This window comes from Cibotium barometz, chromosome 19 (assembly GCF_041138505.1).
Source record: "Cibotium barometz isolate CiBa-2024 chromosome 19, ASM4113850v1, whole genome shotgun sequence".
Taxonomy (NCBI): Eukaryota; Viridiplantae; Streptophyta; class Polypodiopsida; order Cyatheales; family Cibotiaceae; genus Cibotium; species Cibotium barometz.
The window spans coordinates 51,655,264-51,673,369 of NC_141064.1; the positions used below are offsets into that span (position 1 = coordinate 51,655,264).

The 18,106-nt window shown below is 39.7% G+C and overlaps 1 protein-coding gene across 1 annotated transcript in view; it reads left to right on the plus strand.

Moving 5' to 3' along the window:
• Positions 1–15,504: 15,504 nt before the first annotated feature.
• The window catches only part of LOC147628720 (transcription factor RF2b-like), a 47,480-nt gene continuing 44,878 nt past the window's right edge, over positions 15,505–18,106 (plus strand). The window contains exons 1-3 of the mRNA XM_086813956.1: positions 15,505–16,955; positions 17,085–17,217; positions 17,378–17,462. Of these exons, the coding sequence (XP_086670082.1) occupies positions 16,165–16,955; positions 17,085–17,217; positions 17,378–17,462 (1,009 nt within the window). The 5' untranslated portion in view covers positions 15,505–16,164. The remainder of the gene's footprint in view (positions 16,956–17,084; positions 17,218–17,377; positions 17,463–18,106) is intronic.

The window sequence follows — 18,106 nt, forward strand, 5'->3', positions numbered from 1 at the left end:
TATGCACCATGCGCAAAACTATGTGTTGTACACATGTGCTGTACACATGACAATAGAATTTAATTAGAAAAAGTCAAGGTTAAAACACCGGTTTATTTTTTTATTGTACAACTTACCATATAGTGTGTTACTTTACTCTCTCCCCAAGCACCTAGCACACTTTTGGTGAACACTTTGCATTCACGAGCACCATTTGGCATTGCTTTGAGCCGTTTGATAAGTTCCTCTAGCCTTTGAATCTTTGCATCCTTCTCCACATTCTCTACGAGGATCTCTTTCATTTTATCTGATGATGTTTTAAGTCCTTCTTGACATTGTAAAAGGCTGAATTGTGATGCTTGCAATTGAGATTGGAGAATATGGGTTTGCCAAGCTCCACTTGTAGTCAATCTTCTACAGTATCCTAACAAGCCAAGCTCTCCTTCACCAACAAATTACATAAAAGATGATAAATTGTGGAAAGGAGGGTTTGGTCTTAATGGAGGGTCAACTGGATAGAGATGCCCATCAACCCAAAGATCTACATTTTTCTCCTTAGCTATCTTACGAGCTCGGACAGATTGTGCATCAGTAGGATGGGTTTTTTTAGAGCTCCCATACTCTTCAGGAATACCAATGTGTAAATCAACCTTCCGTTTTCTAGCTTCATAAGGGGCTACACACATAGCTTGCAAAGGCTCCATAGCTAAGCAGAGGAAGAAGCTAAAGTAGAGAGATCCTCATAGGGGGAGAGAGAGAGAGAGAGAGAGAGAGAGAGAGTGAGTGAGTGAGACTGTAAAACTTTGCTGTTGCAGGTTTAACACAAATCCGTTTTTCTAAGCAGAAAATGATATTTTTGATATACAAATATACTAACATGGAGTTTTTCATCAATAAATTACATTTATGAGAAAAATTAAAAAATAATAATTTTTGGGATCCCCACAATTTCAAGATCTCATGGATGGAGTGGTTCTTGAGACAGTTAGTTATGTTTATGGGGTTGTGGGGACCTGACAGTTAGTTATGGATGTACTGGCTCCTGACAGGCTTTTGACGTAACCCTTAAATTACAAGCATTTTAGAGGGAAAATTTTATTTTCATCATATATATTGGTTGGGTGGTGTTTTTTCCACCTCAAAATGTAAAAAAATAAAAAATAAAAATGTTTCACTTTTTGGGGCCCACCTAAATACGAGAATATTTTGCTGATGTGGAAGGGAGATATGGTGGGAGTTAATGAGAAAGGTCAAACTGACAAGAAAGATTCAATTTGTAGAGAGTGAAGATAAAAAATTCAAAAAGTATGAGAAAAGTCAAAAAGTAAGAGAGAGAGTATGAGAATATTCCCTTTAAAAAGTGAAACTAGGGGGGTATGGCTGATGTGGCAAGGCAAAAAATAGGGGTCATCATAGCCTTTGTCTTCCTTAAGCCCAACTTTTTAAGCTCTAATCCCTTAAAATTAGGAATCCTTAGGAGGCCCTTTTTGGGTCAAACATTTCCTAATGTGATGCCTTGCTCGGCACAAAACCCTCTACATCGACAACCCCTCCCCACCAAACACCCCCACCCCCACCAAATCCCTATCATTCTTCTGCTGGAGGAAGGTGAAATTCCCCCCCAGCCACCACAAGATTAGGAAGAGGAGGATCCCCCACTCAACCGCTTCTTCAACCTCATCATCACCCTATTGGTAGAGTTCCCTACATGGAATCACTATCATAAAGGAGCCCAATGCCTCGCATTAGACATCAAATAGAGCCCTATACTTAAGAAACTCTTTGGGTATCATGAGTGAATATAGTGGATGCCAGCGTGGTGACTCCAAACCTTTGAAGAGTGGAGACAATGTTCTGGACAAGCTATAAAGTATCCATCGCTCCCCCCAATACCCCAAATTGTAGTACAATTTTGTTTTCCCCTAGTCTCTCATAAGCTTCATTGTTGGCTCCAAGGATGGAATCCAAATTAGGGAGGGGGTATATTAACCACAATGGTTAACATTACTCCTACTAATTTTGATTAACGACATAATTGCACTTCATGTAACATGTTTTTATGTAAACCCGTGCTAAGCGCTTCATGTAAAAAGATATGGGATGACCGAGCTTATAACATGTGTAATGATGGCCATGAGCTAGAAAGCCTAGATATACATAGAGTTATATAACTAGTTTTGGGCCCCGATTGTTAAATGGGCGGCCGACCATTGTAAAAAGTGAGCTCTTATATATAACTGACTTGAAGAAATATAAAATTTATCATAATTGAGTCTTCTTCTTCTTCTATCTTGCTTTCTTGTGTGGTGATGGTTGTGAACTTATGTGTCTATACATGCTTGTTTGCTTTATTGTGCATGTGTGCTTGTAGGTAATGCTCTCTATCTTCTCTCCATTTCCTTCTTCTCTATCTATGTCTCTCTCTCCCTCCTTGCACGCATGAAGGCATTGTGATAGAGGTTGAGCTTTCCATAGCTCCTCCTCTCATTTATCTCTACCTAGCATATGGAAGCTCCACTTGGGTGATACAAATGGTGGTGGAGTGACTCCCTAGTAGTGGCTTCACAGTGGGGAGGTGAAATTTGGCCTTCCATGGGCTATCATAGTCACCATAATATTTTCTTTGATGTGGTAGGAGGCACCACCTCTTAAGGAAGGATTAGAGCATATCCCCTACACATTGGTAGATCTAAGCCCACCTTTGCAAGTGGGACTAGTTAGTTAGTTTATGTAGAGTCCCAGGAAGCCACATTTGGATACTATCAAGAGGATCATGAGATATGTGAAGACCATTACCCATTATGTTTTATTTTATGAGCATGGAAAGGATGTGATGGTGTGCAGATTGGGTAGGAAGTATTTATGATAAGATATCTACTAGTGGGTATTCATTTAGCATGGGAAGTGTTGTAGTGAGTTGGAGAAGAAATAAGAAACCCTCAATTGCTTTATCTAACACAGAGGCAAATGGTTAACAAAGTTACTTGGTGATTTTGGGTAGCATCGTGATGGAGGAGTTGTCACACACTATGACCACATGAGAAGTATTCAGTCAGCTTGTAATCCGATATATCATGCAAGGACCAAACACATAGAGGTTCATTACCATTTCAACAAGGAAAAAGTGTTGAATGGACATATATATTTGACATATGTGAAGACTGAAGAACAGGTTGCTCACATCTTTACAAAACCGAGAGTGTTGAGAATGCAATCTCGTCAGCAACAACTAGTGTGGATAGCATTAGTGTGTGGCCACTAGACTAGCAACACGTGTGTGGACACTAGACTAATAGCGTGTGTGGATAATAATGCCCGTGCCCAACTACCCAAATGTGTGGACACTAGACTAATAGCGTGTGCGGATAATAATGCCCGTGTGCCCAACTACCCAAGTGTGTGGACAAAATTAGTATTAGGTTTATTTTAGTATGAACTTCTCATTATATAGCATGTTATTTTGTGGAAGAGAATAGAGGAAAGCTATGGTGCTTCTCTACTTCGTGTGAGATGATGAAATGAGAGCTATAAGGGTTTTGGTGTATCTAATTCCTCCTCTTTCTATCTCTTTTTACATTCACACCCATCTTATCAGCTAGCCTCTCTATACATCAACACTCAATTTCCCATATCCAACTGTGTGTAAGAGTAAAGACAAATAAGTGTCAAAGAAAGCGATGTGTTGGAGTTTTTACCCCAAAACTTCTACACGGGCCTAACTTTTACCCAATGCCCATGCACGACACAAATATACACAACACGGGATCTACATCTAGTAGACACATAAATAGGCATGATATCTCAAGAACTTGCATTAATCTTCATCATTGACAACAGCTGTCCAAGTATGTTTCTGGATGGGGGGGACTATGATGGTTATAAGCCTGGCCCATGGTATGACACATCACCTAGATCTTCCTCAAATATGTAAGAACCTTCCATGGCCTCTTGTTCCCTCTTGTTCGGTGGCCCCACCACCCAATGATCCATATTGCCTCTATCTCTAGTGTGCTCACTAATGTCAAATCCATCAAACCATAGAGGTCGAAGCCAACTACCATGCATCAACAATCTAATGATCTTAACTCCTCATGAAATGGGATGTCGAGAAAATTTTAAAGACAACACCAAAGAGAGTCAAAGAAAGCACTTGAGTTGGTGAAATCTTCAAGTTGGAGGAGTACACATATAAATGCACACCTTCCATCATTACCTACACACGTCACCTACATATTTCACTACAGGCATCACATTTTTCCTATATATCTCGCATCTCATGACACACGGAAACACTTGCACCTACAAAACTAACCTTATCTCAACGTCGACCCTCCAAGTACATCTGTGGATGGGGAGACCATGATGGTGGGTGTAAGCCTGCCCATGGTACGACTTATCACCTTAGAGAACCCTTGACATTACACGTACCTCCAACAAGCTATAATGCATGTAACCTCTGCTTTGACACCAATTCAACACCAACAAAACCTCACCTTAGTTGACGTATTGGCCACAAAGAAGCATAATCTCTAGGCATCATGCTATGAGCTTGGGGTATAATATCATATCGACGCACCATGAAGATCTAGACTGCCATTTACCCATGCACATCATTCCATGGTGGTCGTGGCATTCATTCTACCAATCATAGGGTGTAGGCCATTTTTGCCAACTACCTTGCCTACCACCAGGGCTACCCAAAAATACCACTTAACCTTGCATGCCAACTTCATGGTGTATCCTGGACTGTCAACATCTTTCCTCCCTAGCATCGAATTGAGTGTCATGAGGACGTGGTCGCCATTAGGAAGGGGATTATGTTAACCACTCCGTAGGTTAACATGGTTGCACTTGTGCGATGACTTGTAAGGCACTTTGCCATCTTACCCACTCAAACGGGTACTTATCTTTTATAAGACGGCATATAAAGTGGCCTTACCTCGTGTTTAATGTCAAATTGAAAAATTTTAAGGACTTCGTGTACATACTTACACTAGTAATAGAGATTAGACCATTTTTAAGTTTGGCCTACCTACTCTGAAAACTAGTCACTTGTATATAAGTCATTTTGACAATAAGCAATACACAACCATTTCCTTGAAATAGTTTACTTATGAGCTCTCCTTCTTTCCTCTTCTTGCTTGCTTGCATGCTAGATGGATGCTTGGTTGAATAGGTTTGATTGTAGTTTTTCATCTTTAGCCTCTTCTTCCCCTGCCCTTTGTGAGAGAGAACCCTCGTGAAGAACCATCAATTGTTGCCTCCATCTAGGCATAGAGATGTCTTCTTTCACCCTTTTGGCAAAGAACATTCCAATGTGACAATACAATGGACTAAGGACGTGATGAACAAGCTAGGACAAGCTAGCACACCCACATAGGGAAGTTACAGTTTGCGTCTCTAAGGCAAGAACCAATGACACATGATTTGGCAAGGCTAAAGGTAAGATCTTCACTTGAACACCCATCTAGGATTGTGGTTGCCTCTTACATCCCATGTAGATTACATGGATACTTGCATCGGTATCGTTGTTCTCATAATATTGTCTTAAATGGTTCACAAGGATTTGAGCAAGTTTTGGGAGGCTAACATCCTCCTTACATTGAGTCAACACCTCCACAATGAGTGGAGTCACATCATCATCTTGATTGGGGCATCCATCCATCCATCTTGATTGGTGCATGCAGGCATCCATCTACCCAATCCTTGACATTGGTCCATAGTCTAGCATTACCTTATAGTAGTGTCCCAATTGGTGCCTTTAATTGTCTCTTTAAATAAGTTTTAGGAAAACCATGAGAAGAAAAGCCCTTATCTTCTGTAAACATTCAAGCCATCTGGTCAATATCTGAGTTAGAGTCAAGGTCATGTACTTCCTTAGCTTGTTTAAAACATGTTTATGAATGTGCAATCATCTCCAGCATAAGGATACACTATGTTGGTTACCTTACTTTAATTTAGTTTTGTCTCAAATTTCTCTTACCATTCTTGGACTAAGACTTTAGCTTTTTCAAGCTACTCGGAGTTTTGGGTATTCACCCACTCTATGAGGTGCTCTACAAGGTGTCATAGGTCATTCTCATCAACTCCTTTTGATCCTTCTTTTTAGAGCACTTCTACAAAATTGGATCCTCTTCATTGATTGAGTTGATCATGTCTCTGTGGGTCTCTTCATCTAACCACATATTTACCCTTGTCTACCTTCTTAACCGCCCCTTCTTATGCTTGGTTTAGACACTGAAGTAGGTAACTGAACATTTACCTTTCCTTTGTAAAGTTTGGGTACAAGTTATCATTTTAATGGGATTGTTACTCATCTAGGTTTGTCTACTAATCATGCAGAGGCTTGTTGCAATATTGGCAGAAGTTCTCTTCGCTTGATTTATATGGACATACTTTGATAAAATAGCCCACTCCATACTTTAATAAAATGGTCCACTCCACACTTTAAACATGTAAAGACTATAGTTGCCACTATTTGCACATGAGTTGGAGGTTGGTTTGGAATGACACGATTTGTCCGTCCATTCTATGTGGTTCATTGGGGATTCCTAATTACCACTATTCTCAAAACATGGCACTTGGGTGATTCCAAATATTCCATGTGTAGGACATATGAAATTAGGGATAGCTGGAACTAAGTGTGGATTTATTACTTATGTGCTGTTATGGACTTGTGGCATGTGTTTGCTAACTCATAGTGTGTTTGAATGGACAACCTTGTAGGTTGGTGAGATTGACGTGATGGTGGCAATATGGTGTGAGTTATTATCGGGATGGTTCTCATTTTGATATTTTTGCCGTAGTGTCTACTACGAGATTTTGTATTTGGCCGCCCATTTTGATGTATTCGGGCGTGGACCTATTGAGCTGCCCACTTTTGTTATATTGGGCGTGGATTTATTTATTTGCACGTGAATTAGCCCTTGGGGTTCTTTTTGTAATTATCCTTTAGTGTTTAGATAGGAACACTTTAGCTAAGCTTGTGTTAAAAACAACACACATTTTTGTAAAGGGCAAGCTCATGCATAAGCGTGTATCTATTTTTGGTTTATGGGCTATTTTTTATTAATAAAGCATAAATACTCAAGAAGTGGAAGGAAGCCAACACTTCTTGAGGGGGGATAGATTGCACCCAATGACTCTCTCTTGTGTTTTTTTAATGCTATGTTATGTTTTTATGATATTTATTAATTTTTCAATTATAGATGAACCAGTTGGTATTTGGTTGGACGGTGTGTCTCCCCATGATCCTAGTGGTTTCAGTGGTATCAGAGCAAAGGGGGGAGAGAAGGTGAAAAATATTGAGAAAAATCAAAGGGAGAAAAGCTTGCAAAAGAAAGAGATAAAGTACGTGTAATTCTCTGGTTTCTGAGATAGAAGAAAAAAAATTCAGAAAATTGCAAGGGAATTGAAGGCTTGGTTGAGGTCTCTTCTTCAAGTCACACATCAAGGAAATATCCATGAGTTAAAGACTTTATCCAAGGCTTAAACAAAGCATAGTACACAAAGCTTAAGACAAAGCTTAACTAAAGCTTAAGCTTAAGCTTAGCTTTAACTCCAAGCTTTAACAACAAGCGCAGCAAATTCTCGCCTGACAGCACGGTGCATCACCTTTTGCTTGGAAAACTCAACTCACAATTCTGCAATTTGTTCAAACATCTGTTCTGTCATATGCGTCCAGCATGTTCTCTTGCACAAATCTTATACCCTGTCTGAGAGGTTTCGTGGAAGATCCAAGCATTTGAATTTGCAACGGTGGAAAAAGCTCTGCAGAAATCAAGGGTGGAGAAAAATTACATAATTGCTTTACTCAAAAAGGTCTAAAAAGATAAGAGGAGATTCATACGCAAAGCTTCAAGCCAAAACTTCATCAAAATCAGCCCAAATTTGTCCGAATTTGGCCCAGCTTCAAACTAGAAATATTTTCAGTTTCTTATTCTGGTTCGGCTCAGAAAATTACAGCAATTCAAAGTTGCGGGATTATCAAATTTGGTTATTTTACGCTTTCCCGAAGCTAAAATTCACTCTCGATTCTCAATATTTTTTCTACAGGACGACCTTCCGATGCTTGGAGACTACTTCAAGCACTTTGGTGATTGCATTGGATGGCCACACCGCTCTTCTAATCGCCACGGGAGTCAAGATCTTCAAAATCATTACCACGAGCAAAAAATCATATAAGTATTTCTAACTTTTTCCTATCTTTTAGTTCTTTTTAGCATTCATGGGCTGATCTACTTGCACTTCCGTCTATTCAAGAGCAACTCACAGCTTTACAATCACAATTGGTCAATGAACGAACTCACAGACTTGCATTAGAAGATCAACTGGAATCGTGTAAGATGCATAAGCATGACACTGAAGGTGATAGTGATGAAGATTCTATTCTTCAAACCGTGAAAGCAACTTTAGATGCTCAAATGGCTCGAAACAAATCTCGTATTAGTCGTAAAGCTTTTTCTTTTCAGAATTTTGATGGAAAGAAGGACGCATGCACTGTTTTGGCTTGGCTTAGCCAAATTCGATGACTATTTTTTGGGAGAGAAATTTTCCTAGAAGAAAGACAAGGTCAAATGTGCTGCGAATCACTTGATTCAGAATGTTGCTTTATGGTGGAATGCTACCAAGAATGGTCGGCATAAACCCCGTACTTGGAGGATTTTTAGCACAAAATTAAGAGACATTTTCTACCTCCTTAGTACAAGGCAAAGCCCGACATCATTGGGATACTCAGGTAATTGAAAGGAGAGGATGTCCAAATCTATATTGAAAATTTTTGGAATGCTCTCATTCAAATGCAATCTATAGAAAAAGTGCATGAAAACCATCTTAAAAGGAAGTTCATCTCAGGATTCGATCCAAAGATTAGAGAGGAGGTTAATATGTTTCGTCCTCACACTCTTTCCTCTGCTCAATCTCTTGCTCTAAATTGTGAAAAGAAAAACGGTGTGCCCAAATTCCAACAGGAGAATTGTACTTCTAAATTCTCCAAAGATTCGACATCTTCTAGTCAAGAAGGTACTTCTAACCTTGATCCTCATTCTTTTTCACCACATACTTTGCTTAAAATGAAGGGAAAAAATCAAGATAGGGAAATCACAATCTTGCATAATAATGGTAGCACACACGATTTTATTTCTGAACGTCTTGCACATGCTCTTCATCTTGACATGATTCCTTCTCGTTTTAAAGTAAAGGTTGCTTTTCAAAATCAAAAGTATAATTGCACTAAGAAAGTAAAAAATCTTGCTTTTTCTATTGCGCAATTTTCGGATCAATGTACCGTCTTAGTAGCACCTTTGCATGGTATTGACATGATATTGGGAATGACTTTTCGACATGAGTACACACCACATATTGACTATGCAAAGCACACAATGTCTTTTATGCATCATGGAAAGAATGTTTGTTTGCAAGGAATTTTCGAGGGTAAGGACCAACCACTTTTGAGCCATACTCAAGCAAAAAGGGCTTTGAGGAAGAGGGAGAAAACTTTTTAAATTTTGGTTAACCAGCTTAGTGCTCAAGAACCACCTCCTAGGGATACATCCCATGACTCTTTCATTTCCAATTCTCTAACTGCTTTCTCAATAAGTTACCTCCTGGACTCCCTAGATCATGTCTTGAAGATCATCACATAGACATTATTCCAAGTAGTGCACTGCCATGTAGAGCACCTTATAGAGTTAACCCTCTTGAGCAAAGAGAATTTCAGACTCAAATCGAGGAAATACTTTCTCGGGGACTTATTATACCAAGTAGTTCACCATATGGAGCACCAATTCAAAATATTTATGTGATTGAAAATACATCTTTTGACTCTATGCATGAGACTTATGACCAAGACCCTGACTTTAGTGATATTTGGTCTAGATTGAAAGAAAATCATTGGACACCTTTTGTTGAGTATTCTTATGATGATGGATATCTTTTCTTCTAGAAAAGATTATGCATTACTCGACCTTTTAGACATTTTATTTTAGAGGAATTACATCAGCCACATGCGGGGCATCGAGGTGTTTTATCTACATTATAGACTATTTCTAATGACTTCTATTGGCCTAAAATGAAAAATGATGTAGCTAAATTTGTGTCTGAATGTGATGTTTGTCAAAAAGTGAAAAGTTATAAGGGTAAGAAACTTGGTTTACTCATGCCACTTCCTATTCCTAATACTCCTTGGGAACAGATTTCTATGGATTTTATCACTGGTTTTCCATTGACTATAAACCATAATGATATGATTTGGACCATTGTTTGATAGGTTTAGCAAACAAGCATATTTTCTTCCTTGTAAAAAGACTCTTACTGCACATTAAGCTGCGCATTTATTTGTTAAACACATCTTCATACATCATGGTTTACCACAAGTAATTGTTTCTGATAGAGATTCTAAGTTTTGCAGTGATTTTTGGACTACATTGTTTGATAATCTAGGCACTAAATTGGATTTTTTCATTGTATTTCATCCTAAATCTAATGGTCAAACAGAAGTGACAAATAGCATAATATTGGATTTACTTCGTGCATATGTTTCATCACAACCTAAACAATGGGATAACTATATCCATATTTTGCAATTTGCATATAACAACACACCGCATTCATCCACACTGGAAAGGGACCTTTTGCAATTGTGTATGGAAAAGCTTTACCTGCTCCTATCACTCGTTTGTCACACACTATTGAAGTTGCAGATCAATTCACCTTTGATTTCACTTCCATTCATGATCATGTTCGTAAAGCTATTTCTAATGCACAAGAGAAATACACTAAACAAGCTAATAAGAAAAGGAAGCACATGGTTTTTCAAGAAGGTCAATATGTTTTGCTTCGTATTGAAAAGAGACATCTTAAAAGTGTTGAGACTAACCCTGTTATTAAGTTAGCTCCTCGTTTTTATGGTCCTTTTAAAATTACTCATAAGATCAATGACTTAGCATATAGGCTCTCACTTCCTTCTCATTGGAGAATTCATAATTCTTTTCATATTAGTCTTTTGAGGCCTTATAGGGGACTAATTAAAACACATCCTATATATGAGGAAGCACCTAGTCTTGTTGACCAAGTAGAAGAACTTCAACCTGAGGCTATTATTGACCATGAGACCACTACTACTTGCACAGGTACTGTATATAATAGATATCTTTTAACCTTCAAAAATCATCCTCGCAAGAAAATGCTAAATGGATGCCTAAGCGGTTTTTCCGTGCCTATCCCGACATCATCCAATCTTACTTTTAAACACGGGTCGGTTGATATGATGCAACTGAGGACATTTGCTATCCCGGGCAAGAGGGATGTCATGGTTTGTCCATCCATTCTTCTATGGTTGTGTTGGGGACGCCTAATTACCACTATGTTCAAAACATGGCACTTGGGTGATTCCAAATATTCCATGTGTAGGACATATGAAATTAGCGATAGCTGAAACTAAGTGTGGATTTATTACTTATGTGCTGTTGTGGACTTGTGGCATGTGTTTGCTAACTCGTAGTGTGTTTGAATGGACAACCTTGTAGGTTGGTGAGATTGACGTGATGGTGGCGATATGGTGTGAGTTATTACCGAGATGGTTCTCATTTTGATATTTTTACCGTAGTGTCTACTACGAGATTTTGTATTTGGCCATCCATTTTGATGTATTCGGGCATGGACCTATTGAGATGCCCACTTTTGTTATATTGGGCGTGGATTTATTTATTTGCACGTGAATTAGCCCTTGGGGTTCTTTTTTGTAATTATCCTTTAGTGTTTAGATAGGAACACTTTAGCTAAGCTTGTGTTAAAAACAACACACATTTTTGTAAAAGGCAAGCTCATGCATAAGCGTGTATCTATTTTTGGTTTATGGGCTATTTTTTATTAATAAAGCATAAATACTCAAGAAGTGGAAGGAAGCCAACACTTCTTGAGGGGGGATAGATTGCACCCAATGACTCTCTCTTGTGTTTTTTTAATGCTATGTTATGTTTTTATGATATTTATTAATTTTTCAATTATGGTAATTTAATTGAAGTGATGAACCAGTTGGTATTTGGTTGGACGGTGTGTCTCCCCATGATCCTAGTGGTTTCATGGAATAACATTCTTGAGAGGACAATTTATTATTCAGTGGGGTCCTTGGCAATTGTAACAATGCAATGGAGCCCTATCATGTGCCTTCCACTGGGGACATGGGGGTCTTAACTGCTAGGAGTAGCATAGTACCTTCCTTGCATGATATAGAAGTTTTGTAAGATATCCTAATAATAGTCATTGTTTAGTTTTGGGTCATGGGGGTCTTAACTGCTAGGAGTAGCGTAGTACCTTCCTTGCATGATATAGAAGTTTTGTAAGATATCCTAATAATAGTCATTGTTTAGTTTTGGGTCATGAGGATACTCCCCTTCTTCTAGTGATACACCCAATCAAACCTGATTGATCAGAGTATGTTTAGGTGTGGATGTGGTTGTGGTGGTAAGACTAGCGGCAATATAGGAATGTCGGGTATCCTATATACATCCCCCTTGGTTGGTTTTGCACATTCTATTGTATATGGGTCACCATGACATTCCTATATTGGGTGGTGTTGCTAAAGCTAAATTAAATGCAATTGGGCTAAATTAAATGCAATTGGGCTGGTGATTAAGCACGAGGGTATTGACACATACATGCAATGATCATAATGAAGTAATTTTTTGGGTTGCAATTGTGGACATTCAATAATCACATATTTTTGTCTATACAAACTAAACACCAAGTGTAGAGAAGCTATTTACTTGGTGATTCTATTCCCTCCATTAGCTTTATCTTTTCTAATATGGCCATGCTTGACTCATCTACAATTATGTTGTTTACTTGCTTCTCACGAGAGCTCTTGAGTCATGATGACTTAAAACCCAAGATGGTGCCGTCAAAGATGTAGACTTGGTATCGTCAGGATGAGGTAATTCCAACATTTTATTGATGGTCATTTTGCAACATCCATCCATCCATCCATCATAATCAGCCTAGATAAGAGAATATAATCTTGCATTTTTTAGTCACACACTCCCTTACGGGTAAAGTAACCTTTCCCAAAGTTTGCAAACCACGAGTGCAGATGTTTTAATCATGCATCCATCCATCCATCATAATCGGCCTAGATAAGAGAAGATAATCATGCATTTTTTAAATCACATACTCCCTTACAGGTAAAGTTGATCATTAGTCAAACTCTCCCAAAATTTGCATCATGAGTTCAAATGTTTTAATCGAGAGACATAATCTCTCATCAACTCATGCCCTTGCTTGTGATCTTTTTCTACCATTAGTCTCCATGCTCTTGCTCTTGCTCTTGCTCTTTGATGGTATGTTTGATTGCCTTGAGTTGTATGCCTTTCATAGGAAACAAACCTCAAATTCCATTAACAAGGCAATGAGGTCTTTCTCCTCTTTCGGTTTGACATCCTTGGCTATATAAATAGGTTTCCTCTCTAAGTCTTGCAAGATTCACCTTCTTGACTTGGGGCAAGTCCATCATAAGATGTTCTAGGTCCTGCATCATAGCTTCTTCTTGCCTTCTTGTAATGTATAAAACACTCTCGCACATTATACGTTTCAAAATGGTTTGGGATTGCCTCGAGGTCCCTTGGCCTCTCACTCTCAACATCTTTAAGCCCTATTTTGGTTCTTATAAGTCATGATCAGATGAAAATAAAATGAATTAATACATTTTTTGACAATAAGTAAAAGTGTTGGGTATTAACATAAATTGCTTTAAAATTCCAAGAAATTTTGATGCTCATCGAATAAATAAAGTCTACATGTGGTAAAGCCGGGTGTTATGCTACAATGTTCTAGTATAAAGAGAAAAATTAGAATCCACTCTTATTGTTTTTAGCTTAAAAAGTAGCCTTGCTCGAAAAATTTTCCTGCTTGAATAGTAGAATACTTGCACAATCAATTCCTTAGGCTTTGTTCTTACAAATTGGTGTTCAAATTATCTTCTAGGTCACTAGCATGTGGTGATGTCATAAGAATTAAAGTGTTTCACCTTCATAGAATTTGTTATTGCAAAGTATCAAGGTAAGGCATATGGAGGAGCTTTGGAAGGTGATGTTTAGTTAATAATGGTTTCTGCAAATTTATTTTGCTTTGATGTTCTATTGACCATTTTAAAGAATTTAGATACCACATGGTTCTCAATGAAAAAGCAAGTTGCACATGGCTCGTTGCATGGTTCATGATAACTTTTTTTCCTCAAAACATTCATAGACAATTTGACATGAATAAGGGTTGAACCAAACCCTGAAGTTACATTCACCTAGAGAAGTTTGCAAAAACTCCATTTGCTGACTCTTTTCCCAAAAATAACAATTTCTAATAAAAAATGGGAAGCACTTGAGTGTTGATATTCTTGATGCACCTTTTGAGAGATTTGGCTTCAAAAAGTCAAAGGTGCACTCACTAGTTTGCATCACCAGCACACAAAGAATTAATCCTTTTTTGGACTTTTGAAAATAAGTGGCCAATGGCCTTTTGTGCATCATTGAGCACATCAAGCTATTAGAATTTCAAGTCCCCATACTGTGTATACACCAAAAGTATATATGCTCACATACTTTTGCATAAATGAGTTTTCTACACATTGATCTTTTTTGATCTTCCAACATTTTCATCTCTCTTACCCACCCTTTTATCTATTTTTATATGCTGTCATTCATCGTGTTATTTTTGCTAATAAGCACCTTGAACTTTCTTGCATTCAATCTCATTTTTCACAATTTAAACTTTTGTTTTAGAAGTTAAAATAACCTTGTTATTTTGCTCCTAAACATGTATACATTTTCTCTGTTTTTTTCTCTCTCATGGTATCCAATCTAATAATGTAGATCTCGAGCTTACCTTGCTATCGAGGCCTTGTTTATATTTGTAGACACATACATACACATGCATCTCTTACAAGAATCTAGTGGCCTTGGTTTTGGGGAGAGGGGGGCATCAAGGAGACACCTTAGCTCGAGCAAACTTTCTTTCTTTTAAGCGCGTGCAAATGATCATCACCCCCCCCCTCGCCGCCCCCCCTTCTCTCTCTCTCTCCACAATCTTAAGTACACATGGATATTGAGTGTCTCTATAATAGCCACATACATACATACCCTACACAGACATTGAGCATGTCTCTCTCTTTGTCTCTCACACACACACACACACACTAAGGGTCATTAGACATGTGGCTGCCCAACTAGATGGAGAAATCTTAGGGTGTTTACACACTTGGGTGGAAGATCACCATCATCACCCGCCCGTCTAACATTTGTTTACAGATTGTGACCATGCCCATGCACCCTCAGCGCTGATGTGTTTGCTGTGACTGGAGCCCAACAACCACCATTCCAAGAATAGGCTGCCCACAGCTCTCTGTAACTGGTATTGTCGCCCGACGAGTAATTGTCAAAAAGGTTAGAGCTCTCAACCTTTTTAGTGGGATATGGAGACTTAGTAGCGTAAACGAGCCTAGTACTACTCTTGGCTTTTAATGGTCGCTCCGGCTTGCTGGGTGTCTGACATTTGGCCATGTGGGGCACTGTGGCAGCGGGCGCTCTCCATGTGCCATGTGGGCGGCCCCTCTCTCTCTCTCTCTACGATCACAAATCTCTGTTTGTCTCTCTGTCTCTGTCTGCGTCTGTGACGCTTTGCATTCTTGCACGCTTGGTACCTAGCAATTTTTCTCCTTTACGTTTTCCTGTTTCTCCAGAACAGGACACTAGCCATAATTACACTCACCCAATCACCGCTAGTAGCATCATTGCTCGACTACTCTAGGATTCCAACCTCTCCCGCTCTCTTTCCCTCTCTCGGTTGTGTGCATAAGAGCGCTCCCTATACAACACTCTGCATTTCTCAACAGATCCGCACAGCAATTGCCTGTCAATCGAGCGCATTTTTGGAGGGAAAATTTCGATCATTAGCAGCCTCCCTCGGCTCCCCATCTCGATCAAGCAAAAGCTTCTTTCTCTACCGAAGTGGGTTGGTGTTATTGCCATGCAGATCTAGATCTACACAGGACACACATGGAAACCTCAACATGAAAATCTCTACGTGAGATGGATCACTCTTAAGCACAGTCTCCGATTCTCTTCTTCTTCCAATACTTGCCAGTTGAACTCAGTCTGCCGCTCCACGCCTTCCCCTCACATTCAAGTTTTCTGTTGGAGAATGGAAAGTATAGGACAAAGCTATGATGCCTTTGTAGAACGCATTCAAACAGACTTTTCCTCTGCTAAAGCCTCATTACAGAATGCAAACAATTCCTCTAACAACATCAATGGGTACCCAGACTACCCGCCGCAGTATGGGAGTTATCTCTCCCCATCAAATATTTTTGCAATCAAGAGAGAGCCTTCTCCCCCGCCATCAGATACATCCATGCCAGGTGGATCTGCATATGCAGATGTGGCCATGCAGGAGAGTGCCACACCTAGCCATCAAGGGCACAACTTCAGTACAGATGTGAACCTCATGCCAGACATGCCCCCTCGCCACAGAGGCCACCGTAGAGCTCATTCAGAAGTTCCATCCCGACTACCTGATGACATAGCTTTTGAGCATGGTGAACCCACCTTGTTCGAAACTGTGACGGTGTCCGATGAAGCAAGTGATGACTTGTTCTCCATGTATATTGATGTGGACCAGCTCAACTCACACTCTGAGACATCTGCAGCTACAAATGGCTCCAAGCCTGTATCAGATTCACACTCTCTGTTACCGCCCCAGCCACACCACATGCGGAGTGTTTCCATGGATGGGGTGTTTGCTGACTTAAACATCAGCAGTGGGGTGGCTGCAATGCCTGCCAATCACGTGAAGCCAGGGGACAGCAGTTCTATGGATGGCACTGCGCCAATCAAACAAGAGTATCCGGCGTCTGAGTCCATCGAGGCGAAGAAAGCCATGGCTGCCAACAAGTTGGCCGAACTTGCATTAGTTGACCCTAAGCGAGCAAAGAGGTTGGATTCTTGTCATGATTTTCTGTTCCCTTTATTGAAGCACACTGCATGTCCATCTGGACTGTGTTCTCATTTTGAAAAGACCAGCTCTATTACATGATATACTTGCTTATAATAAATTATGAATAGGATATTGGCAAATCGACAGTCGGCAGCTCGGTCGAAAGAGCGTAAAACACGTTACATATCAGAACTAGAGCGGAAAGTGCAAACCCTTCAAACAGAAGCCACCACTCTCTCTGCTCAGCTAACCATGTTGCAGGTAAAAGGCTTTCGATACAAGTCTCATCTTAAGATGAGCGATGACTAATGTGCTTTTTAGTTGTTTTCCTTTGTTTGTGCTTATGAAGGAATGCTTTATGTTTAGTCTGTTTTTGTGTTCCTGAGGATGTTAATGTTGGTTTCTAATTATGTGATTGTAGAGAGACACTTCGGGATTGACAACCGAGAACAGTGAATTGAAACTTCGGCTTCAATCTATGGAACAACAAGCTCAACTTCATGATGGTATCATTTCATTTTGTATTGTAGTATATGGGAGAGAGAGAGAGAGAGAGAGAGAGAGAGAGAGAGAGAGAGAGAGAGAGAAAATGAAAAACAACTATGACTAGTGTATATACATTTGATATCAATATATGACCTTGTGTCTGAGGTAAATTAGCCATAATCAACTAATGGTAATGCTTGCCTCAGCCAATACCGATGCCAAGGGAATATCAGGCCTTTGTGATGGAAGCATGTCATGGCGTTGAAGAGCCACGTGGATTTGTATCTGTGGATGGAGGGTCGTGATGCTGTGAGTTGGGGGTGTCTGGCCTGCGAAATAGATCAAGCTCTACCATTGAGGACCCCTTTGGGGCGCGGGGCTGGATCGCTAGTGTGGGTGTTGGGCTCTGATGTGGATGCATGTAGACTAAAGAAATCTGTAATGGCCCTCCCAGTAGTATCATGTTGGGTTTGCCTCTAGGTATGCTATCTCAATATTACATCCCTATGATGTTTGAGCTAGAGAAAGTACATGCCCAAGCATCTCTGATCATACTACATCACCCGAGTGAGTGGACCAAAACCATGGAATCTCCCCCGTATCCATGCGGATTGCGATTGGCCAGATACGGGTTTCATCCCACCGCCTTAGAGTGGAGATAGGT